Source organism: Gadus chalcogrammus, chromosome 7 (genome assembly GCF_026213295.1).
Source record: "Gadus chalcogrammus isolate NIFS_2021 chromosome 7, NIFS_Gcha_1.0, whole genome shotgun sequence".
In the NCBI taxonomy this organism is placed as follows: domain Eukaryota; kingdom Metazoa; phylum Chordata; class Actinopteri; order Gadiformes; family Gadidae; genus Gadus; species Gadus chalcogrammus.
Window position 1 is genome coordinate 22,417,167 of NC_079418.1, and position 27,636 is coordinate 22,444,802.

General features: G+C 41.2%; 1 protein-coding gene across 3 annotated transcripts in view; it reads right to left on the minus strand.

Moving 5' to 3' along the window:
* ntm (neurotrimin) overlaps positions 1 to 27,636 on the minus strand; it is a 336,788-nt gene that overhangs the window by 68,781 nt on the left and 240,371 nt on the right. For 2 of the 3 annotated variants that reach the window (XM_056593493.1, XM_056593492.1), the window contains one exon: positions 11,308 to 11,398. In XM_056593493.1, coding sequence (XP_056449468.1) covers positions 11,308 to 11,398 — 91 coding nt within the window. Of the gene's footprint in view, positions 1 to 11,307; positions 11,505 to 27,636 lie in introns of those variants that run through there. The other variant, XM_056593491.1, reaches the window with a different exon arrangement.

Below are 27,636 nucleotides of genomic sequence, written 5' to 3' on the forward strand. Positions count from 1 at the left end.
TCTTCATCCTGTTTCATCCCCCCTCCTTCAAACATTTTTCCCTAGTCCCCGACTGTTCTTGAGGAGTTGATCAAACAGTTAATATAGTTTCACCGTTGTCCTGTTCCCATCCTCCTCCCTGCCAGACCTCTGTCTCTCAATGCACTTGAGGAGGTGACCAGGAGGCCTCTGGAGGCTTCCCCACATAACTTAACAACAGATCTGGGGGCCAAACGTACCAAGATATCACCCCCTGCCAACTGTTCATCCTAGAGGGAGTTTAGGCAGTTGGCCTTTTCTGATTAACGGTGACCCAATAGGAAAGAGGGGATTATACATTTTTGTATTTTTTTGCTTAGAAAACACCTAGTCCTGTGTTTTATTATACTGTTATTTGTGATGAATTAGTGACATAATAATGACAGTGACAAAAGGGGAGGGAGTAACACATAATGTGAGACAATTAGGTGATGGTTTTTGGGGTGGAGCCCACGAATATTCTGTAGGATTTGAAAATTGCATCTTGGCTCTATGGTCTATATGGTCTACAAACATGGAAAACGCACCCCGATTTGAACGAAAACCTCTTTACACGTTAAAGGAAAAAATAAATAATCTGCAGCCGAGGCCTGGTAAAAGGTTTGGTAAACAATTTCTTGTGTATTCAATTTGCATGACATACTGTATTATCTGAGCCCAATGGGGCTCAATGCGTAAACCTGACATTGCATGGTGCCACCGGACGCCTAAAGTCACATTGAAACCAGAGGTGTAATATGTTTTTATAATATTGCATGTCTGGAATGTGAAATGCATGTGCCGGTCAGGAAAGGTCTGTGATGAGGGATTTCCTTAACAGTGGTGTGTATAATTGAGTGGCAAGAGTCTTTGTGTTTCTTTACCTAAGAAGAAGCCCATAATATCAACATAAGGTATGGGTCGTCTGCTATTAGGCCTGCCATGTTGCACTGCTCTGTTTCTACAGTAGCCCAGAACAGACAAAGGGTTGTAAAGGAAATAGATTTAATCACTATCTTACTTGTAAGCTATGATCTGTAATTTTACAGACTAAATATCCAGACGCAATTCCTAACACTTGACTATACAATGGTGTCATAGATGGAAGTACCTTATAGGCCAGTAAAGGCCACCATATCTTCTCAAGGTCTTTTTAATCAGGGCAGGGCAGGGGGATTCAAATGGTACCTTAGTGCTTGATACCACTAAATCCTACACACCATCCCTTTAGTCAATTTATTTGTCTTCTTTCCATGAATCCTTGACATCTTCATGCCCTCTTTCCATTGTACTTGTGAGATGTTTGACCAAAATATGAGAGTGGTTCTGTGCATTAACAATATGCTTCACACACACACTTAAAAACAAAATCTAAAACATTTCCAAATCGATGGCATTGTCAAATAAACGGAAAATGGTAATAGGATTCCTTCAAAAGAGAGGTACATTTGCTTTTGCTTGAAGGTAAATACATTCGTAGACTGTGGACCTTTGCACAGTAGAAAGGCCAGATAATAAGTAGATGTCAGTTTCACCAACATTAATCACATTTCAACTGCGGTTTAATATATAATCATGCAGTAGGCCTAAATGCCCATGTGGACAAACGTCAAGACTATAATTGGTAAATAAATGAAAGGATTAATAGGTCATTTAAAAGATCTTGGGAATAAAAAGACCCCCTCAAAAAGATCTCTCCAGGAATGATTATTTGGTGTTCTGTTTCCAGCAATGTTGCCTATGCAAGGCTTCAGATGTTCTTGTTAGTATCCTTCACCATGAATGTCAAGGGTTACCCTTGTACATCTGCCTGACCCAGTGGCAGCCACCAAACCTGTGATCCACTGGCAATTTATGTGTGTGTCTAAAAAAGATTTCCGGACATGGATGTTAGAGTATAGCATTGTAGGATTTACAGCTAGGCTCCTCTTGTTAGTTAATTGCCTCCATACACAGAATGCCTATTTGTTGTAAGTTTGCATCTACAGTATTTTTAATTGCAATGAAGAAAACTAAGTCCAGTGAATGATGCAACCGTTTATTATGATGGATTGATGAAATCATCAAATTGACCAAACCCTGTGTCCTAATTTGGTTAATGTCTAAATGTCAATGTGTTTAATGGTTGACTAGTTTTTGTATTTATTAGAACCAAGCTCATTCATTTAAATTGTACTTCCAACCAATTAGATGGAATTTGTATAAATGACTAATTTCATTTGAATATATATATTGTGAAACTCACCATAGAAGGCTTATAAAGGAAAGGATAAGCATAGCACAAAGCAAAAACCAACAGACAAAGAGATCTCAGGCATTAGCTAGATCAGACACGTCAATGACAGTGTTAGAGATGTCAACGTTAAGAGATCTTTTGATGCATTTTTTGGCAGTTGCAAGTCATTCAAACAAACAGTACGTTCACACACACACACACACGCACACGCACGCGCACACGCACACACTGACAGGTACAGCGAAAAGAGGAATGCTTTTTCTCCATTGACACTGACAGGCTGTCAGACTGTGGACCAGGCCCAATACAACACACCTTGCAATCAGCCCAGCATGCATATGAGATGAATACTATTACAGAGGCAAAAGCATTGACAGAGACATCTGGCTTCCTCTGGATCTGTCCTGCTGACAATATAAATTATGGATGTATCAGTTATAATTATGGGCAAAAGGGGATCTCCCTGTCCATGTATCAAAATTGTATCAAAATATACTTTGTGCCTCATTATCTTAAGCATGAGAATATTGGAACATAATATTTTATTATGCATGGTAATGTGATAAAGACTGCATCAACATACAGCTAACATTTTAGTTGGGTATCGAATTCGACACTTTTAATGGTACCAGTCGAATTATGTTGGTACTACTGATTACCTATTTAAGTGTAGCGGATCAAATTGACTGCTTCTTCTGGCCTTAATTAGTGTAAACTACATTAAAAAAAATGTCAGGTATTCTGCATGTTCATATCACAGAGATACTGTTCGGGTCAATTTGACCAGGCAGTGGAAGTGGAGGCTAGAAGGGGTCAGAAGTGTCTGATTTTGACGTTTCTTTCATTGCAATTGTGAGACACTTCTCCCTTCCACAATATTACACACACACACACACACACACACACACACACACACACACACACACACACACACACACACACACACACACACACACACACACACACACACACACACACACACACACACACACACACCCCAAATTCCCTCACCTGTGAAGTGCGAGAAAGTAAAGAGGTTATGACTGACGGGACTTTGATGAGTGCGACAACAAGGCATACTAAATTAAACAACTCATATCATCTGCATATATCTTTCTAGGTAGCTGCTGGGAGGATGAGGTGCCAGGTATGCAAGCCATCTGAAGATGTCAATACGGGCACGACATGTGCAAAATGGGCCAATTTAATTTGCACAAAGCACATGTCGAGCATGTTCTGTGTATACACCTTGATTATGCAGCCCCAGTACTCGGTAGAAAAGATAAGTAAGGTATCTTGAGCTTCCTTTTAATGTTAAGAAGAATGGGGAAAACACACACACAACAACCATATTCTCTGGGGCTTGTAGGGTATGGGTCGGGGAGAGGAGAGGGGGGGGGGTATTTTGTGTGGTGTGTAAAATGTTGTAAATAAACAACAATGTTGAATGTCTTCAAAACTAATTTTTACAACTGAAATTACATTGTTGTTATGATGGTGAGATAGGTACCGAAATAAGGTATCGTACGGTACCGGTTCTACATTTCAGGCACTGATACCGTACTGGTATCGGTTCAAATGGGAATGGTCCCCAATCCTAGCCGATACACTTTCAAATACATATGTTTCGTTATAGTCAGTAAGTTATGCATTTCATATCAACAATGTTTATGAATAGGGTCCCTGCAGAACAATGGCACTGTACAATTTATGACATTTCTATCTGGTTCATTCAGTACAAGAAACCACGAAACAGACTACCGTTTGTTGGAGGGAGAATAGGAATCATCTTTGTCTGCACAAGTTGAGACACAGATGTTTCAAATGTAGGGTTACTTTTTGAGTGCTACTCTGTGTGACAATACAATGCGGCTTTGTGTTCAGGTAACATAAAAAAGTTAACATGTTGAAAAAAGTAGTTAATGGCACACAGCTGAAAAAAAAATGGAATACAAATAGAGAAACACTGCTTAAGCACTTAGGCAGGCTTAAAACATGCAATGTAAGACATGTAAGAAATTCTCAATACACAATGAGCATGTGGATGTGTCGCTGACGTATTGATGGGGTTTCTTTCATGAAGATACGTCTAAATGAATGCAGCATTGATTTCACCGCAAAGAGTTACAGAGTCCGAAGCCTCACCCGCAATCTTTGATGTGTTGTAAACAAAACACCGTGACTTCCACTGCATACATTTTTGCATCATGTTCTGCCTGCTACACACTATACCCAGGCGCCAACCCTCGCTTAAAGTATACAGAGTATGTCCAGTATGAGTGAACACGTCTGACGTGGCTTATCTCCGGTTGTGTGTTGCACGTGTTAAAGGACGACTCTGTATCATCTCCGGACCTGAGCATATCCGGAGTTCATTTAAGAATGGCCCATTATAATAGAGACTACTCTAACAAGGAGATTTAAGAAGTGGCAGTTCTTTAGCCAAGCTGGCACTGTGTGACACTCATGTGCCGCTTTGCCGACAAGAGGCTTCACGATGACATGCTCTCGAAGAAAGACCCTTGTTTCACGTACCCCCGGTGTGTTGAATGATGTACAAGTCCATAATCTGCATTGGATCTACGGTCCCTTTATCACCTTCTCCCTTTGTTCTAATAGAGGTGTAGCGCTGTTCCAGAGAAGATAATCTGTGTGTAATACCACTTGATTTCCGCTGTGTCTGCCTGGAGATACCGAACACTGGTATTTCCGATTTGGTTTATGGAGGCACGATGCCCAGGAGAAATAAAGAGAAGTTTAACTTCCTCAGTTGAATATGAGATGTCACAGGCTTCGCTTTATAATGCATTAAGCGTCCCTTGCAACCATGAAGTATTTCATTTATTATATACATCCTCTTTTGTATTTTACTTCGGGACTATTGTTCAAAGTTCTAAACTATTCCCATACGAGACTGCCTGGCAACAAGACTCTTGTTGTTTATCATCAATATTTACTGCACTGCTGATAACGGTGGCAGACTGAGCACTTTTGTCCTTTGCGGTTATTTCAAGGGACTAGAAAAGTTTGGCAACTCTACAGAAGTATTCCTGCCATCAAAAGTGGCCACATTCATAGCTTTGCTTCAATGTTGATAATGGCCATTAGCCAGGATATCCGAGTTGTATTAAGTTTTGTTTGAATGCTGCTATGTTTTGTGAAATCAAGCAGTATAATAAACAACTCCTGTATTAATTATTTTCTGACTAATTCAGAATGATTGAACATTGTTCTTAAATTGATCAAAAGGGCAAACTCAAGTGTAATCGAATCAAGCATAGCACCTGCAAACCACATACATATATAATAGTAGCTTTGTATCGAAATTAGTCGCAATATTTATTTCCCCAAAAAATCTCAGCATGAATGGGATTGATCGCAGACTCCTAAATAAAGGCTGAGCAAATACAAATACTGTATACTTAACTTTTAACGTTTAAAAATCAAGAGGGACGTTCAATGACAGAGACAAAGTTAAAACAACATGGGTATTGTTCGTTAAGAAAAGATGTGCCAAAGACTCCTGCCCTCCACCCCCTTCCCTCATGCAATCTGTCCACCCCCTGAACGATTGTTCCCAAAGATTGTGTAGAACAGTGATTAATACTATTCAATGTGCCAATTGTAGGTCCAGCGGGCTAACGACATGCACAGTCCGCAGACAAGAATCACAGGAAAGCATGGATGAAATAGAGAGGCTTGTTCTTCAGCTGGGGGCCTTATCTTGTTTTCACTTTCAACTTTTCGCTCAAGTTCTCTTACTTGTCAGTCGGAAAAATCTGTAAAGTTTGATAGGCACAATTACAGTTAAAAATTGAAAAGGGCCCCTTGTTTTCCCTCCTTCAAATGGCCAGCCGGCATTCCAGAAGTGTAACATTGATTGGAGGGCAACACAACGCACACATCCAATCTGTTTTTTCTCTCACAGATCACGTAAGGCTGGAAGAGGTCCAGTGCTCGATGTAATTGGTCTATATACTGCAGATTTGCTTTTCACGGTCCAGCATGCCACACTCAGTATGAATCAAAGTATTAACAGGAGTGAACTTCGAGCTAAACAGACATTTTTCACCCTGTTAGACAACATGAAGATGGATTGAATTACCTTGATGGCATTGTGTTTATCATCCACAGAACTGATCAACTCAGACACAAAGTGTAGCTTGTGTGTGTTCAAGTACTTCAAGTACCAGTTAAATCTCTCCCTCTCTCTCTCTCTACCCCTCTCTCTCTATCCCTCTCTCTCTACCCCTCTCTCTCTACCCCTCTCTCTCATTAAAAATACAACAACAAGGCAAGACAGAAGCCTTGGTCACAACAAATGGTCACACCTCCATGCTACTGATATACAGTAGCTAAACTCCTTTGAGCTACTTCAAAGAAGACTAGAAGACCAATCATACATGATGGACTAGCCTGGAAAAGGGCTATACCGAGAGAACAAAGTAGTGTCCGGCTACAGCATAATCACTGTTGGTCGAAAATAGGAGATTACTTCGTCATGGACCCTGCCAGCAGCTTAGTATAACATCCCCCGAAGCTAAAATATATTTCTGTGTACATATCCCTATAAGCAATACTTGGATATAAGTTGCAATTCCCTGAACAGCCTTCATCAGGAAGGTAAAGGCAAAGGAGGGGATGTGTGAGGGGGACCAAATGACTGTCTCGCAGAATTCATCGAACTGCAGAGCACCCTTGTTCCACAGTTCCGCGAGTTCCCACTCCATAATCCACCGAGGATACAAGATTATTCTAGTCAACAATATGGTGAGCCCCTGAATGTAGGCCAAGCTACTTCCCACAGCATATGTTCCAAGTTAATTCAACTCGAGGAATATTAGCTAGCGCATTGTCTGAGCACAGGCCCTGGAATTAACTTTCTGAGCTTGAACCAGAATCAGAAATATTGGTATTAGTGTGCAAGTTTGTACCGACAAGGATTTTGTTCGATCTTTCTGACATTGCTGCCGTAAAGTAAAGGATAAAAAAACATACAAATGGTGACTGTACATGAATATAAAAAAATAGAAAGAGAAGTTTATATAATATTTAAAAAATAAACATATACATAATAAAATATATAGTTTAGTTCAGTGGACAGAGTGTTTTACAGGGATGAGTCATCATGCCAACCTAAAATATGATTCTTATCAACCTGATGAAAAGAAATTTGATATATTTTTGTTGAAGATTTTTTGAAGTTGCTTTAGTGAAACATAATGACTGTATAGGTGGGAGTTTAAACACATTCTGGACTCAGAGGTGGCAGGAGGATGTAGTTACATTGAAGCATAAGCATCCTCCTGTCTAATACTCCTAACGAGAGCCCTCCAAACGCAGGCTATAAGGCCTTATCCGACAATATTACATTAATTAGCACATTGGTTTTCTAAAGGCTCCCCAAAACAGGGCAGCTACATAGCCCTTCAGCATGAGCCATCCTATTTGAGATCTTCAACTGATCACATTTAAGGTGATGCATTTGTCCAACAGCACAGCCAATACATGAGTTTAATAATCCATCTGAACTGAAGTGGGGGAGTGTGGCACAGATGTTAGAGAGACAGCAGCTCCGACCAAGTCCCGACGGGCGGCTAAGAGGATAAGGAGGTTCAAGTCCACCTTGACCCCGACGCTGACCCCACACCATGTCCATTAATCATCGTCCTGGATTAACTACCAGTGAACAGAGGCCTTGGAAAAATGATTGGCCTTTTATTACGCTCCGTGCTTGGAGCCCTACGGAGGATTTATGTTGGCGAGTAGAGTTGAGATACATCGTGGCCCGCATACTACAACTTTGAGTCAACACACGCCTTGCTGCTTTCATGGAGGGTTGGTTAGGATATTCACAGAGGGAGGCTGTGGTAACTCTGCTTGCCCATTATCGCAAATTCGTTGACATGCCTGCGTTTTGCATGTGGAAGTGCACATATGTGCAGGACATGTGTCCTTCACGGCATGGGCTTATGACGTGTAAGGGCAAGCTGTAAATCCTCTTTTTTAGAGGCCGCTTGAGATTTACAAGAGATATCCAGGAAAAGAAAGATGTCCAATTGAACAGCCATCACACTAAATTACAGCTAGCTATAATGGTGACAAAATCACAAAATCTATTTTCTTCAAGCTATATAATTTCTTGACTGCTTTACAAGAGATAAGAACCAAAAAGTGGAATTCACAATCCATTCTTTTAACGTTAGAAAACTTTTTTTTGTCATCGGTTTTTCCTTCAGAATACCTTGATGTGTATGTTGTAAAGACGATATTCTGGGGTCCTTGAATAACATGAAGAAGAAACTAGTAGTAATAGTTGTCTGTTCATGCGGCCCATGTCATAATAATCTCCCGTCTCACATTTGAGGCATAAAGGCCGGCCCTTTTTTTATAAAGACACATGTCAAACTCATCCACGACGAGCAGGAAGAAAACGAAAAAGTTGCAACTCAAGTTGCTCAATCGAGTGGCAAGTGCGATTTCACATTGATTTAAAAATGGCAAGCAATGGACAACTCTGCACAGTAATGACAGATTTTTGTTTTTAAGATAACACATCAACCAAAGAAAGATTGTCAAGACTTGCTCGCTTCAAGTTAAATTGTGCCACCAATTGCTGTTGCAGCAGTTGTCAGAAAAGGGGAGAGGGGGGGACGGAAGGTGGCCTGTTAGTACAGGTAACTACAACAAAGTGTTCAACCCTCTCCCTTGCATGGCCTAAGTTAATCCAATATTGTTTCCAAGGTGATACAAAAACACATACTTATGTATGCATGTGGATGCACAGGCAATTGTAACAGTTTACAAATCCTTCTTCTAGAAAATATATTTATTGTATCCTTGTTAGTTGTCTGCCACAAAGCATTACTATTATTGCAATAACAGTCAATAAAAACAAAAAAATATGTAATTATTTACAAAAGAATGGTCATCAGTAAAGAAATATTGTCGTATCATAATATCTGCATGCAGATGTATCTTTAGGCAATTTCAAATTTTCTTCCTCCTTTGCTTCTTAAAGTAGGTTAAGAATGTCCTTTGGGTACATAGAACAGAACGCGTGTTAAGATCCTTCAACCCATTTATGGTGAAGATCCCACCAGATGCACTTTGATAATGAAACACATCTAGATGTACACTTAAAGGGGGCATATCATACCACCAGGTGTGAGTGTGATTAGCCACTACAAGCAGGTTTGAAAATGTGCAGCACTGTGACATCACAGGTGGGCATGTCCACCTGGATGTGTGCTGGATAGATGAGTCTACCAGCCTACCCAGTGGACTGAAGTAAACGTTGCTCATCTATGCGTCACACATCTAGGTGGAAACGCCCATCTGTGATGTCACAACATTTTGAAAACGGCTTGTAATGGCTAATCACACTCACACCTGGTGGTATGATAGGTCCCCTTTAAGAAGGCAATATCAACACCAAAGCTCAATGAAATTGACAATATAATAAAGATTTACATTGAAATCTTCACACACACACACACACACACACCAGGGAATAACCGCAAAACAGACTTTTAAAGATCAGAAAAAGTCCACCAGACTGACATTTTTTTTGTCTGACTTGGCAACTGCATAACAGCTTTGGCTTTTTCGAATCAGCTATCACGGGCACATAGAAACCACCGTGGGTGGGGGAGCAAACCCTGCCACAGAGATAAAGAACACCTCACCTGCTCTTCGCACTGACTTCACCGCATGCACACACACACACACACACACACACACACACACACACACACACACACACACACACACACACACACACACACACACACACACACACACACACACACACACACACACACACACACATCCTAGCATTCCTGAAAAATCCTGAACCCAAACTCCGGTCACGCTATGCTCTCAGGGTCATGGTTGAAAGAAACCCATTTGGATGGACTTGTAATTAGGAACGAGAAGCACCCATAAAACAACCTGAAGAATGTGCAGTTGAACCTGCCGAGGTGTTGGTGCCTCTCATTTAACGTTGTAAACCTAGAACAGAACATGTAATTGCATGGCTTTTTCATCTAAATATGTACGCAGTTCGGCCTTTGTAGGGTGGGGAATAGACACATTTGTCATTGACGATGATAATATTAATTTAACTAAAATGTACTTCATTTCCATTAATTGTATAACATTGACAGGTAATAAACTGCACCTTAAAGGCCAGTGAATGAGGGGAAAGCGCAGTTTCCGAATATTAAAAAGCACAATTGTAGGAGTGAGCCCCTCCCAGTTGGAAGGCAGGAGACTATCAGAATTGAAAAAACTCAATAACATTGTTCTCTCCGCTCTACCTGGCTGCCGGGGTAGCGTGAGAGGGAGGGGAGTGTCGATAGAACGATTCTTGTCAACAAAGAGGGGTACGGGCCGGCCAGAAATTTTATTTGTAGATTTTACTGCTAAAGGACGTGATTTTATTGATAACAATATTGTAGGCTACTCAGTATTGATCAGCATTCGCCCGAGATATGTCCGGGTAATTTTAAGCTCCGAGTCTAGTTGACTAGATACACGCAGCGACTATAAAATCCCAAACTATTGACGTGTATATTCAACCGGGACAGGGCGACGGCGGGACATCCCTTCCATACACCCAACCCACCCCCCATGTCCAGTAAGCCTCTCGCTGCAGCAGCAGCTGTCAGTGCAGTTCCATACACCTGCCGGAGTTGCGGCTCGAGTTGGGAGTGTTCTCTGTGAATCCTTAACTCGTGCATTGGGTTAAGCCCGCAGCAACACTTGTACACGTTAGTGCTGCGCCATCACACAGCAATTAAAAAACAGTTTTCCCGCCAACAGCTGTGCTGCAGATCAGCGGCTGCCTATGAACGAAGCCCTTTTTTTTAATCCTCTGAAATCCCCCTTTTAAACACACGCGGGATAAGACGCCCCGTGCGACGCTGTCAAATTGCGTCGGTAAACACAATTCCACGCGTCGCTCCACACGTTTCGCACAGGATCATTCAAAGTGAAACATAATCGTGTAACATTGTAAAAAGAATAACAGTGTAGCGATGTTTTAAACAGGAAAAAAACAAGACACTCACCTGAGGAAGACGGTTTCCCCTTGCCGCACGGTAATATTGTCCATGACTTTGTTATCAGATTGAGAATCCCCCTGGCTGTGGACGGGCAGTCCTGTGGGTAAAAGAAGCAGAATCCTCAGAGAGAGCAGGCTCATAGACTTCCACCAAACGGCAAAGTATCCACGGGCACTCATCTTCGGCGTAAAGTCCCCCCCACCCTCCACACGTGTTGTCGATAGCAAAAGTTGTTGTTTTTTTTCAAACGCGAAAGAGTCCGGGGAAAATCATCCGCTATAATTTGTATCCCGTTATCCTTTTGTACTGTCTGTCTGTGTGCGAGGTGCAGCGGTATGCGCGACGCGGCTCCTAACTATCTGGCGCACTAAAGCATCGCCCCACTGTAACCAACAACCACATACTCTCCGGACGCCCTTTATTCTGCAGCTTATTGTTGACGCCAATGTCACCAATCGCCAACAGCTTATTATCAACTTGAGTGTCCGTCATCTAATTCCGTCACCCGAGGACATGTCTGGAGCCTATTTTTTCTTTTTTTTATGAGGAATATGCCTTGATTAGAATCGAACTGTCTGTCATTATATTATTAACAATTATAATATTGATTATAATAATAACAATAATGGTGCGTCTTATTTCGCCCCAAGGTCGAATATAAAGTGGTAGAGTCGTTTATTAAATTCAACGAATAGACATCGAGTAAACGGTATGACATTTTGAGATATGAAGGTGACATCATACCGAAAAGCAGTTTTGAGTGCGTAACGTTTTCGCATTAACTCGTGGCATCAAACTATTTCGACTGAGTGAGTGAGTGAGTGAGTGAGTGAGTGAGTGAGTGAGTGAGTGAGTGAGTGAGTGAGTGAGTGAGTGAGTGAGAGAGAGAGAGAGAGAGAGAGAGAGAGAGAGAGAGAGAGAGAGAGAGAGAGAGAGAGAGAGAGAGAGAGAGAGAGAGAGAGAGAGAGAGAGAGAGAGAGAGAGAGAGAGAGAGAGAGAGAGAGAGAGAGCGAGCTCATGGAAACAAAAATGTTATGTCAATTATAGTATATTGACAATTTAAGGGATGATCGACAATTGTTTTTTCCTTTGCCAATATTAAGGCATAGGATTTTGAAGCTTATTTTGAGATAATAATCAGATATTTGATATATATAAATGTTACCATATTATTTTATATTATTATCTGACCATTATTGCAATTCATTTGACATCGGCAACCGCAAAGTCTTAAAAAGCTAGAAAAAGAATAAGAAGAGTGAATACTCTGGGGAATACGCATTGGGCATTGTTGTATGCTGAAAACATCCAATGTTTTGCACACAAACATGTCTTAAAAGTTATGTTTTGAAGACTCAGTTTACCCGCCTGGTCCACTTCAGATAACAGCGGGCAACCAACCCAGTCATATCTGGGTTGGTTGGGAAGGCTGACTTTCTACGAGTGCTCGGTTTACAGAGTAATATGTAATAGGCCTATCAGATCTAAGATGTTATAAAAATGGTCTCTAGAATCTGCACCCTACTGCGCATTTAGAGATGTTTCTGGTGGAGCGGCATGGTCACCCGCTGAGTCCTGTTAATCAGCAGGAGTGATGAGGGAATTTTAAAACCATTTTGCCATCACTTATCTAGGATCCGACGCCCCGCATCTCCGTTCTCCATATAATTACGTTAATGTCGTTATGGATATGATTTTAATTTGATATTAAAAAATACGAAAAATGTTAACCGGAACATGCTGCTGTGATATTCTTGCACCAAGCAACGAGGGAGCCGTTGATCGATATTAACATTGGTAATAAACATGTAGTCTTCAATGTTTAAACAATCTCAATGAAATGTCCACACTTTTTGATAATTGTTTATGCACGCAACTTTTACTGTAAGTCTAGCAGTTGACAGAAACCCCTCCACCCTCTCCTCCCATCACCCCCCTTGCGATCGAATCAGGTATTGGTGATCTAAAGTAGCCAAGATTGGACCACATGAAATTAGAAGGGATTGCAGTGCCCTAGTGCTCAGCTACTTGAGCCTTCGGCAGTCAGACAGAAGATACATGCTAGACACGAGCATGAGTCGATGAAACGTACATCTGATATTTGTGGATGTGTCAGCCATGCTGTGCTGATGGATGTCTGCGTGGGTTGTTAGTCCTACCACCTACAGGTGAGAGATGTGTACCTGCTGGATGTACAGTACAGTCATTCCGCCATCTTAACAGAACATTGTGACATTGTTACGATCTCCAGTCCGGTTTAATTGTCAATAGTTTCTAATCTCTAATAAAACTAATCTTTCCGGCTGTATAGGTCACAGACATATGGACCACAGCCGAATTATAAGGGCAATCATAGTAAAGGCAGGCACATACAGAAGAACTGCAATATATTCACATATCTTTTTATAAAAAAAAACACCTCTATAATTGGTTTTCCACATATAGTTTTAAATGTGGTTGGGTGAGTTAGATTTAACAGCTATTACTCCAACCCATGGCAGCAATGCTTTAATAAGTGTTTCCTGCTGCTAAGGACAGATGGACAGAACTGTTTGCGTGTATCTTCGGGTACCAGGCACTTAAAACTTGTTCGATGTAATGAGTGTATTAGGCTCCCTGTCTGGTTTCTCTTTATGTACACAGGTACATCCACATGCTTTTCAAACGTACTTTCACTGTAATCATTTAGACCTGCAGTCATTGTCTTTATATAAGGTATCCCTTGGAAACTGAATCCATGAGCTCAATTGGATCTAATTTTAAAACTCACCCTCTATTCGATATCATCAACTTGCAGAGCCAGACAGCCGAGGCAGTTCCACACGCGCCAGTTCCATACCCACAGTTTTAAATGTACGAATGCTCCACCAGTTATAGACTAACGCATGCGTAGAGAACCCCCACAGCCCACAGCTCTGGATGCAGCACTTATCCGCCAGCTATTGGAAAGTGCTTAATGCTATCAAGGCAGCCAACATTACTTCAATAAGAGTCCACTTTCCTTGTCTTTTATTAAGTAAAATGTGTGTACATTGTGTTCAATGAGGTATTTTTCCAGAGTTTGCTGTATGCTTACACAATACACACACACACACACACACACACACACACACACACACACACACACACACACACACACACACACACACACACACACACACACACACACACACACACACACACACACACGGGTTGATACTGTTTTTGCGTGTTTGCTAGTTTTTTTACTTGACTGCACAGTTGCTTGCCTTTTGCTTCCCTGTTGGATCAGGAATTTGTGCTTGTTTGAACTGCATTTTGGCACAAAGTCATGGAAATCTTGATGGAGCAAAAGAGTACAGGCTGTAAACTGTTGTATTTCTTTGTTTAGAAGTTATTTAAAAGTTTGGAAGCTAATATTCACCATATATGTGAATGAGAATACTTGTTGTTCAGGCTACCTAAATTAACTACACTTGAATGTGAATGTGAGCTTCAAATAATGTTTACATTCAATGGTGGTTCATGACTAAGCATGTTTATTGGTTGATTAACAAAATCCATAAACCAACATAACATGTAAGGGTACTTGTGACGGAGGGAGGGGGGGGGTATTCGGACATAGAAAGTTAAATGGATAGACAGATGATTAGCTGGTTAGATAGAGGCAACAGCACCTCAAAGCCCACCTTCTAATAAGCCTCCAAAATCCATTATACCACAGAGACATCTGCTATTTGTGAGCTAGAACTACTCTGCATAGGTATGTTTGCCTGCTATAACAGATCTGTGAAAAAGGTCTCTTGATGAACAATTTGTGTGGGTTAATTACAGCCTTTATTTATTAGGGTAGCTAAGAGGTGAGTATTTCCTCTTCCAGCATGATGGTCTTCAAACCCTTGGTTGTGAAATACAAGTGGCTTGAAGCATCAGACAAGTGTGGTTTAGGAAGGCTTTAATGGATGTATTCTTAAGTACGAAGAGAATATAGAATCACAAATAGCACTTATGAATACCACTGGACTGACTTTTTCTGAATTATTTATTTCGTAAAGTTTCTTATGCTGCCACAACAGGCACAACAGGAACTCCATCTTTAGGCGTCTCCTGGCTGGTATCCTTCTTGTTTAGATTTTTCTTGTTTAGACTGAATGGAAAGTCTTGTTTAGACTTTCCATCCTCACTTTAAAGTCTTTTCTTTCACGGATAAGTATAAGGGACATTAAGTTAACCGCGGTGAGGAGTTATGTAGACGTCTACCTGTTACAGGACAATAATGGTCAGGGTGATTAAATCCTCATATCTGTCTCTCCTGGCTACCAGACATCCGTTGAATCCTTGTACCAAATGTGCCAAAGAGCATTTAGCGTGAGCTCAGTCTCGCCCATGAATGTAAACAATGATTATATAGCACTTTATACGCGTCTTTTGGAATGAGTGAAATTTGTGTCAGCCCGGAGTATGGTTAAAGTTTGTGGACGAAAAAATACTGATTCACCATACAAGTACTGAACAAAATGTCTTATCAGAAAGACCAAAGGGCTAGCGCTTTCATGGCATTCGTGTCAGGCACTCTAATGCTAAATGCTCTTAGGCAGAATCGGCGCAACAAAACCATTTTGAAATGATGGTGACTGATGTTTGGGTAAATCAAGGAGAGACAGTAAGGATCGTTTTTATAGCCTGGACCAGTACGGTCCTTTAGTGTTGGGTTGGTTCAGGGTATTGATTGTGGACATTGTTTTTCCTGTTCCGTATAATCATTACTATACAAGGTTGGCAGTCTGTTTTGGCTCCATATAACAGTGTTTTGTCGAGTGTAAAAAGTGCTGAAAGTACAGTATTGACTTAATGTTGTCAAGGCCAGATTCCTGTCGAGAACACGGTTAACATACCACATTATATGACCCAATTTCATACAGTCAAGCCTTGAAGGAAAGGAAACCATACATGTCTGCATGAAGCATCGTAAAAACCAAGACATACCTCGACTCAATATGTTTAGTTTCAGTGAATGAAAGTGTGATTGTTTCATTGTGGTCTCCAGATTGCAAAGGACTTTAAACCAATATTTTCTTCTATTATAACAAGACTTTTTCATGTCCAACAATGACCAGCAGATCAACGGTTGGAATCAGCCACACTCCACACAACAAGCAAGCAGCGATTCAGTCTGAGTGCCGCCATCCTCTCTAACTACTCTCAAGTGCCCTACATCCAAAGAGCCTGACCCCGAAATGTTCAATTTACCGAGACCAGTGACTAACAGCTCTTTAAAGGGAAAAGAAAACACATGCAGACATTAGCACTTCCAAGACGCATTGAGAATCTATAAAAGGTGGTTACTGATGACCACTAAAACTACATGGGTATGTCTCTCTCTCTTTCTCTCTCTCTCTCTATCAGAAAACAAAACAAGCTATTCAATATGTTGATTTTAATTGGGCGGAGCAAGCTGAAATGTCTGTCCATTTGTCTTGTTACTTACGAGAAACAGCCCTCTTGTCAAGTGTCAACAAAAACGTTTAACTGTCTGAAAACCAAAGCCGTCACGGCACGTATGACATCTTTAGCCTCGATTGAGAGACAAAGGATGGGGTCACACAGCCGTCAAATGCTCGAGTGAACCATCTAAAAAGTAGGTCTTGGCCCCAACCTGGCCCACCAGTACCCAGCATTCCTCTCCTACATGACTGGATCGCCACAAAAGGGGAGCTTGTCTGGTGGGCTGAGTCTAACGGCCCTTATTAGTGCCCCTCCACACTGGCGTAAAGACAATCAAAACGAAGCGTCTGTGACACACCAGCACTTTATTCACTTCAAACTATTTTATGTTTGTGCAAGAAAAGGTGGAACAATTTAAAGTTTTGCGATGTAAGTCCTTTTATCATGCAAGTCATTGGTTTTGATAGCTAAAACGGTCTACATCTGTGGTATATAAAAAAAAACAACGCTATACTACGACTGTATAAAGTACATTTATATACATACATATATATATATATATATATATATATATATATATATATATATATACATTGAAACAGATTAATAATTGTTTCATTATCTTCTAGATTCAATTGACTATATATATATCTATATATTTTTTTTAATATATATATATATGTTGACTGTCAGAGGACGATCTGTCACAGGGACAGATGTGCATGCAATGAGGCATGATGGGAGATATGCTTGGTGAGTGCATCTCTCCCGCGATGCCCTGCCTCTACTTGATGACTTCCAGATGGCCATCCGCTGCCTTTAAAGGCCGTCTTTGTCCACCAGGGATCCCTGGGTAATGAGGTCTTGGTCATGGCATTAATGAAATATCACCACGCCACGCTTAGGGGAAGCGACAGACCAGCCAAGCCTCACAGAAATTCCTTCAGTTCAGATATATATATATATATATATATATATATATATATATATATATATATATATATATATATACAATTCATATTTGGTGTCACACTCAAAGCAACCTTTCATTGAAGTATAGAACGCATGAACAATGCTTTATGCTTGTATTTACAATGTTTAATTATTTTCCTATACTGAGTTTGGCGAAGGTATGTGTGTTCCTGAGGTTTGACACAATGTGCATCTCAAGCGATTCTGAGTCTTCTTAATATGACTCGACTGGCCTGGGCTGCGATGCGTGACTGGGATGTGTCCAAAGGGAGGTTTACACGGAAGTCAGAAAACAATAATTATAATTGAGCAAAATCCCAAACAAAAAAAAACAATGGATGCAGCGGCCTGAGAAGCATTGTGTCTGTAAAGACAATGACCGCTGCGCACTGTCGGCTTCCAATTGGCAGTGAAGCCCAACTAGATTGTACCTCCAACACCAACCCTTCCACACTTTATCCTCCATGACCCATCCACTAAGACACCCGCACACACATACAAAGCCAGGAGAGAAGCAGGCATTCTACTCCCATGATCTTAATCACGGTGGGCTCAGGCAATCAATAAGGAAGTGGCCCTTAGGTGATAGACATTCTGGAGTGGAAGTGACCATTACTTTCTAATAAACAGATTGATGCAAGTGAACTTGTCTTTATCGCCCATTAGCCATAGCTTCCTGCTGGGGGGTGTGAATGTTAAGTGCACTTTGGAGTGACACATAACTCAGCTCTCAGTCCAAACAGCCCACTCTCTCCTCTCTCCTCTGTAGAAAGGAAAACACATTCCATTCATAAAAGGCCTCATAGACTTGTTTACCCCGTAAGCGTTCCTTCATTTTTTTCTTCCCTTGACCTAAGTGTCGGACATCAGTTATGCAGCAAGACTAGAATGCATTTGTCTTTTACATATTTAACTGCAGCATGATATTGCAGTTAAAAGATGTGTCCAGTAAAAAAAAAAATAAAAAAGTAAAATAGCTGTGAATTTAACTGACCTCTTCCCAGAGTCTCTGTAATAGGTAATTTCGCAGCATGAACGATGAGTTCATTTTCACATGTCCAAACCTAATCTCAATGACGATAGTGGAGTTCAGCAATTATTAATGGTAATACAATAGGCTGGACACTAACTATGTGTGTCTGTGTGTGTGAGTGTGTGTCTGGTTCTGGGAAAAGGTCATATTCGAGATTTTTGTCTGAGAACACAACACAGACACACAATTTCAAACAGAAAAGCCACAGAATCCAGTCTTTCAGCCCGAATTGAAAAATGAACACAAAGAATGGGGTTCTTCTTAAGAAAAGATCAAACGGGGACTCATAAAGTTCTGCAGACATTTTACCAGATGTACATTTCCTATTAGAACAAGACAGAAAATGTGTTGCATTTCTCATGTATGGATTTGATATCACCTTTAGGTGTAAATCTTCATACAAGGCAATGCATACATTATGTGATCTTTCTTTGTGTGTAGGCCTATTCCTTAAAGATACATTTTCAAGTTTTTCATCAAAGATCTAGCCACACTCCGGTTGAGGCGTCGAGTTAGGAAGCAGCAGGATACGTGGATCTGAGACATTGAAATGACAAGCGCAGCCACGGAGAATAGGAGGAATCATGCATCGTAATTCAACACTTTTTCGTCTTGTATTAACACTTCTCTTACATTTTTAAATAAATACATCAAAACCTTCCAATAAGACGTCATAATCTGTTGATTGTCTCTAAAGAATGAACTTGGAAAACGAGCCAACCACTCGTGCTCAATGCACAGGGGGAATACATGTATCCTAACCACGACCTCTGCATAATCTTTCATTACAAAGTTCATTAGCACTGGCGTTGACGATGAAGCTAGGCTCGTAGCCGAATCTCCGCCCACATCGCAAAGAGAAGTACACGTTGAATCCAGTAAGTGGGTACTATTTAACCGAGGCACAGAGAACCCCGTGGGAGGTTTTCCAGTACATTAAAATGGACAGGAGCAATAAAGGGGCGTCAGACAAATTCAGGCTAAGATGTGTTGTAACATCGAGAAATGGAGGACCAGCACACTGGCAGCATCTTGTTGAACTGTATAAAAAACACTTCTAAGACCAATGCGGAGAGTAATGGATTTTTTTTCCCTTTTTGGTCCCTTTGTAGAGGTGCTTGCCAAGTGAAGGGCGAGGAGTTCTAGGCCTGTTATAAATATGCCAGCTGTTGAATTCTGAATTCAATTTGTGCTTATGGGGATCAATATATGCTTTGTAAGTCTGGAATCTTGTAAACAAGGTTTCTATACTAGGCTATTCCTGACCATTATCAATGAATATATGGGGTTTAACTAGTTATTATGTGTTATTTACTGTTTAATTTTTATGCATACGGGTAGGACTATAATATATTGGAGGGCTCATGAATAGCTCTTTTGTTAGAACATATTGTGCCAATGTGTGTGTGTGCGTGTGCGTGTGTGTGTGTGTGTGTGTGTGCGTGCGTGCGTGCGTGCGTGCGTGCGTGCGTGCGTGCGTGCGTGCGTGCGTGCGTGCGTGTGTGTCTCATGTGCAAGGCATATCTCCCAGACAGTTCTGACCCTCATCTTAAAGTTTGAATGCCAAACCTCAAGTATATATATTGCATAAACTAATCTATAACCATAAATAAAAGAAGACTCCTTGAAAATTTCATACACAATGTTCTACAAGAAATGTACCACATATCTTAGCATAAATGTACACTACACTAATCATTGGAAAGTCATACGATAGTTTTATGGGTATAATTAATGCTTTATGGCCGTCATGGCACCGAAATAACATATAGTAAACTGTTTAGCACAGCCATCTTAAAACAAGTCATATCTGGCAATTTCATCTTTGACAGTCGTTAACGTGAATAAGTGTTAGCAGGCTATAAAAGCGATCAGAAATGACATAGAAGGCCTTACATGACATGTTCCGTCGTTAACTCTGAATATAGGTCAGGTTGGGCATGGCACAGGAGTCATTGAGATTACATTTATTCCTGAGGGGAATGGGCCAAAAGTGAAACCCTCACAGAGACTGTGAGGGTGTCACGAGTGCTGTGCAATGCAATGTCGGTCCTGCTCTAGTAGCAGTGCCCTCCACCATCGCCAAGTACAGCAACATTATAAATTACGATGTCATTATTTGCTTGGACAGTGGCACGGTATCACCTACTTGCTGATTTAATGTGGCTGTCTAGGGCACATTAACACGTATAGTGCGGCTCTCTCTCTCTCTCTCTCTCTCTCTCTCTCTCTCTCTCTCTCTCTCTCTCTCTCTCTCTCTCTCTCTCTCTCTCTCTCTCTCTCTCTCTCTCTCTCTCTCTCCCCCTTTCTGTCTCTTTCTCTCTCTCCCTTTCTGTCTGTCTCTTTCTCTCTCCCTGTCTGTCTCTCTCTCTATCCTGTCTGTGTCTCTATGTCTCTCCCTCGCTCTCTCTCTCCCTTCTCGCTGTTTCTTTTTCCCTCTCATATGATTGTGTAAATAGAGAACCAAGTTTTTTTGATGTGTCAGCCTGTAAACTGTCACTGTGCAAGCGCCTGCCAACCCCTTGAATAAACCCCAGTCGCTCAGTGAAGCTTCGAGAAGGGTCATGCATAGTCTAGCAGTCTCCTCTCCTTCCCTGTCTACTTCCCCCCCCACACACACACACACACAGGTAGGTCATAATAACTTTTTTTTTGCAGGGCCTCATTCTTTTACTGTAGGTTGCCTGACCTCAATATCCTTTACCTTCACCTTCCAATGTAACTTTTGTGCGTTTCACGGTAGCAATTGCCACATCATTAACAAAATCAGATCCTAATAAGACTCATTAAAATGGATGGACAGCATTTACTGGTTGGACCATGATTAATGTAACTAGCGCAGCTTGCTAGATGGTTAGTTGCTATAAGTATTCCTTTATGCTACCAAACTAATTTCATATAATCAATCTTGAAAAAAAGATGTGAACCAATGGTGGCCAATGTTGCCACACTTATTGGGCACGTTTTTTATAATTGTTTAGAATAAGTAACTGCAATGTAAAAGGCTGAGCCATTGAACGATCTACATCGATGCATTACTGATTTTGAACTTTCCAACTTTTGCTTCTGATATGAGCACACACAAAACAACCCATGCATTATTCTTGTGCTGAAAAGCTACGTAGACATCTAATATCAACTATTGCTTGACCAGTGAGAGCCCTATTAAGGAAGAATGCATTTGATGTGATAATTTTGCAATTACATCATTATGCAATATTGTGCAATGACCTCCAAGCTTGTTTGACATTTGGGTTTTTGCATCAGAAAGTCAAATTTGATTGCTGGCAGAGTTTATTGACTGGGCCATTCGGAACAATACAAAGGCCAGCATAAGTGCCTGCAGTGACATTTACTTTCAAAGAAAAGGAAAAAAGGTGGCAAAAGTTGACTCAAGTTCCTGACGATTGCATTGTGGCTACGAGTGTGCCAGTAAATTGAGTTTCACTTCATCAAGCTTTGTGTTTCATAGCCTATGAAGCTGATTCATGCACCCTCATACAGATACTATTTGCTGAAGTTTGACATTGGTGGTAGGAAGCTGCAGGGGTAATAACTGTGATATCCGCTAACAGGTGTGGACATGAAATAAGATAACAAGCTCGGAGAGCTTTAAAAAAAATAAAAATCTTGAATCAATGGTATTTTTCTGGAAGAGATTTTGCTCCCTGCACAGAGGACTCAGAAAAACCCAAATAACCTTGCAACTTCAATATAATTAATGAAACACTGTCATTGAAAATAGATTAATTTATCCCTCTGGCATCACTTTATGTTTTCTTCCACATACAACTTTTGAGCTGAAGGTCTCTAAATTATGTTGAATTTATTTTCTGTTAAATGTGCAATTCAATTTATTTCTGCCGCTAATCATGGAGACCATTGGCAGCAGAAGTGTAGGGTGGACATCTTGGACTTTAATGAGCTCCTGGTATCAAACTTTGAGTTCAGTTTTAAATATGGGGTCGGTCCACACAAATTAGGAAGCCTAGATAGTTCTCCATACAAACAAAAAGAAAACTGAAGGATGTTATTATTTTGTGCCTCTCCTTTCGCCTTTGTCGCTGCTGCTCTTTGAATTGTATGGACACAGACAAACCTGTAAGCACAAACAAAAACGGATTAACTGAATGTTTAGTTTGGTTTTATTTCCCCATATGTTTTGCTCTGCAATATGTGACTCTGTGACTTGGCCCAGAGTCAAATCTACCATGCTCATTGTCTTTGCTTGTCAAAAAGCAAATGTTATGTTGTGTTCAAAATTCTTAGCAGAAAGGGAGAGATCAAAGGAGACAAAGACTGACAGCGGTTTGACATGTTTTGTACTTTTCAAACATTTTATAGGCAAAAATATGGCAAATGGTTGTGGGGTGTCAGGGTTGAGATGTGGGGTCGGAAGATAAATAAATCTCTGCAATTCCTAAATGTCAGCTGGAAAGCTCCCGTCATCGTATGCACAGTAACAATAGGGTAGTCATGTGTGCTGTGTTTGAGTGTGATCATATTGGCGCATCATTCCACTAAAGTTTCAACGCAAAGTAAAAAGGGTCCACGACGTTCACCAGGGAACGATGAGTGCACTGGTTATCTAGCTTTTGTGTTAAACAACAACAATAACAAGATAAGAGACACAACCCCCCAAAAAAATAGCAACCTCTCCCGGGAAATCATATTGTCACAGCAGTTATTGTAGGTTTCTGACAAACTCATACGAGTTAGACGGTAGTAAGATTGTGCACCCCCCCCCCAACGCCCCCGTCACACACACACACACACACACACACACACACACACACACACACACACACACACACACACACACACACACACACACACACACACACACACACACACACACACACACACACACACACACACAGAAACAAACACACACACACACACACACACACACACACACACACGGCCAAGCCTCTGGAATATTCTCCCTGTTTTTCAGGGAAGAAAGGTATTGCGGAAATAGCCCATGCCGACCCGACATGGTGTCTGGACGGATATATCCGGAAGGCAGCATCATAACACCACAGATCATGAGCCCAGGGACATCTTCCCAAACACCAGCCTATCAGAAAATAATACTAAAATAAAAATAAATGCTTAGGAATGCATGTGGTGGTGATAAACAGCAGGACTTTTTTTTTTCATTATTGTCATTATTATATTTTTTACTGCGGTGTGTAATTAAATTCTTCCGGTGCGAAATAAAGATAAGAATTCCATTAGCTCCTTAAAACATTCAGGGTTAATGGATTTCTGTGGTTGATAGAGCACCTCATGAGGGACAGGTGGGGATTTACACCCCAACCGCAACCCAGCCCACCCCACCACCCGGGCTCACCCCTCAATACACACACACACACACCACGATACCCCCTCGCTCTGCTGTGCGACGGGGCAGGGAGTCAGCTGGGGACTGAGCAGGAAGCAGAGGCGACGGCAGAGGAGAAGGGAGAAGGGAGGGAGGGGCACGTTTAGCGGAGGCATACGCGCTACCAATTCCTTACCGCTGGAGCGGCCGGTGACATTTGACGCACCATTGGCACCAGAGGCAAATGAGATTACAGCGGAGGGAATGGAATTGACGTGCGTCTCCTGACAGATTTACAGATCCCCACCGGAAAGAACAGAGACGCAGGGGGGGGGGGGGGGACCTGTAAAACCTATCATCTGTGTGGTGAAATACACACAGCCTCGAACAACTTGTTTGGTTTAGGAAGAACCACGCTTATGACTTTACATTTGATTTACTTGCCCTTACTCCCAACCCACACCCTGTCTCTCTCTCTCTTTCCTCCAATTCAATTTCAATGCAACTCAAAGGGGCTTCTATGGCATTGAAACATACGTTTATATTGCCCAGCAAGTGTGAAATAAAATGAATGATGTACATACAATTAAATATATAGTAGAATAAATATGTGTAAACAGAGCTGTTTTTTTTTACTTTGCAATCGTATATATACATAAGTATGTCAAATGTAATTAAAAATACAAGCGGCAAAATTGTAAAATAAGTACACAGATAAGTAAAGAGACCATCAGATAAAGTAGAACTATGTGGACAATGCCGTTAAAAAGATTATAGAAATACTGCAAAACTGTGTCAACACTGCTTTTTGTAGTTATTATTTGTATTTACAAATGCAATTAAAAGTATCTGCAGATAACACCGGAGTACACCGATGACTGCCAGTCTTCATTGCGGCTGAATTTTCTTTTGGAACTCCTTTTACTCTTTGTTCTCATATCTGTTTAAAATCGTTGTGGCTTTTGGGTTATTTGTGGGAACATTGTGTCTGTGAAGCTTTGGTGCAAAAAATGTGTAGTTCAGTTTCCACCTCATTTTTTGTGCAGTGAGTGCGAAGGCAGCTAGGTCTGGCTTTAACGGCCTCTCTCCATGGTGAGACCATGTTCACTGAGTCCGTACAGATTCAACGATTCCAATAGTTTTGGATCAGTCACAGTGCTCAGGTGTTCTGCCTTTGTTCTCTTTGTTTGAGCAGTCTCTCTCTCTCTCTCTCTCTCTCTCTCTCTCTCTCTCTCTGGAGAGCAGGATCTGTATTTTCAGCACACAGCTGTTTTGATTGAGGCTTACTTTCATCAGCGGACTAAAGCGATGTTCCAGCCGTCCTCCTGCTTGAACTGGGATCGCCAGGGAAGCCCGCTACAGGATCATTCCAGACCAGGGTACAGCGGACAAATCCTCACCTCATCGGATGGGGCCCGTTCTCACAGGGCCGTAAAGAGATCAAATCTGAATATGACATTCTAAGGTCCCCCCCTCTGACTCCAAGCAATAACATGTCGAGGTCGGAGGTCCCACACTCCAATAAAACCGTTTTAGAGTTTTTATGTCCCGATCACCAGCCCCACAAGCACTGTTCACACGGCGAACCTACTGGGAATGGGATGATATTACTGTATATCACAGTATTGGTGTCTGCATAGTGTTCAGTCCACCTCGGGGAAACGCACTGTATTTCCATCTTTATTTTTCCTTTTCTAATTTATATTTTGTATTGATCTAAATCTGGCTGCAGAAATATGCCAGCATAGCTTTTCTTTGACCTCCACAATTTGTTTGATAACTTAGTCGAAAATTGATCAAACATGGAGGTCGTGTGTACTGCAATTGCGATCTATTTAAAAGCGAGTGAGGCAAAACGGCTAACCGATAGCCTGGGGAAAATGTTATTCAGAAACGTGACCTTTTCAACCCTAAACTTCTAGTGTATACCTCCGGCAGTCGAGGAAAAAATGTTTTTGAAGTTCCTAATCGACTTATCAGACCACAACCGTTGAATGGAATAAAATGTCCAGTAAAACACTACAGGACGATGTAGTGGTTTAGTGGAGAGGATGGAGAAGGACTGCAAGATGTGCTCTTGATCAATCAAACCCTGGCACATGGAAACATGCTCTCTCTGAAGAGAGGCACCAATGGCAATGTTATCAAATAATAATACCATATTGTCCACACACACACAGACACATGCAGATGCGTACACTCGCACACAACACAGCAACAAATACAGTCATTCCTCTTTCTATTCACCTGTTTTTGTCTCATGTTTTTTATTCATCGTATTTGTCAAATGTTTTGCACAATTCTATATTTTATAATTAAGTACGTACAATGTATGTTCTTGTAGATATGAAATTCGTAATCGATTTTAAATTGAAAGCTCTCTCGCTATACATATAAATTCATACATGAACGTACACTCTGGCTTTAGTTAATGCAGTTTGTCACTGCATTAAATAAGCCCGATGCGTAGTCTTATATGAGTGATGTCGGCATTCCTACCATGATAAATTAGCTTTGATTACTGATAAACGGAGAATCTCAGAAGGTCCATCAGCAGCAACAGTATAATATTCCCCTTTCAGCATTCAACACAAATGTCATAATCATTAACACAAACGCACAAACAGGTACGCTCATCCCTCATGATCAGGGCCTGGGAGAACCGCTGGCAACACACGATTTGATTTTTTATTGTGTGTCAAAAAAGACAACCCCCCCCCCCCCAAACACATGCATTTTTTCTGCCACGATTCAGTGTTCCAACGGCTAGTACCGTCAGATGTTCAATACGATTGACGTGTGACACTTTTGATCTGATTGTAAACAACAGTCGCGCGAGAACCTCCTTAAAACAACTTGACTGAATGAGAGTTTATGATTCTTAATTGAGCTAAATAGATTAGCAGGCAATTGGAAGAACTTCATGTTTCATCGTTTATATGCTGGGAGCTGCTGCCTTGTCTTTTTTCGTTTTCTTTTTCACACCCGACAATTTGTGCCGGCTTGCCTGCTTGTCTGCTTGACTGGGTCTGTTAGTGGCATGGTTGCTACGCCGAGAGGCTTCGGGGGTTTCAAGGGCTTTTGAGTGAGCAGAAGAGACTTTACCCCCCCTGAGGGAAAGTTATAGAGTCCTTCGCCACTCGCATGACTGCGGCAATCAAAAGTGCGTGATAACAGCGATGACATGGGGGTTTGACATTCAGGTGAGCAGAGAAGAGCAGGGGAACTGCACGTGGGCGTCTTCACAAGGAGCGCAACCGCGGGAGGTGAACAACACCTCGGCAACTGTTTACAGACACTTGTATTTATTTTACCCTGGAACGGAACCGGTACAGAATAATGGAATATAATGTATTGGTTTGATGTTTACAGCTTTTATTCTCATTATGTGGGAAGCTGTATTATTAAGAAGACCGAAAGTTTGCGATGCCAAAAATTAAAAAATTCCAAATAGATGATTTGTCCTTGTCACATCATCCCCATCTCAGTCGTACTATTCACCTATTCATCATTTGTGTATCTAATAATTTTTTTGTACACCCAAATCGAAAACATTATTTTGTATATATTTATATAATAC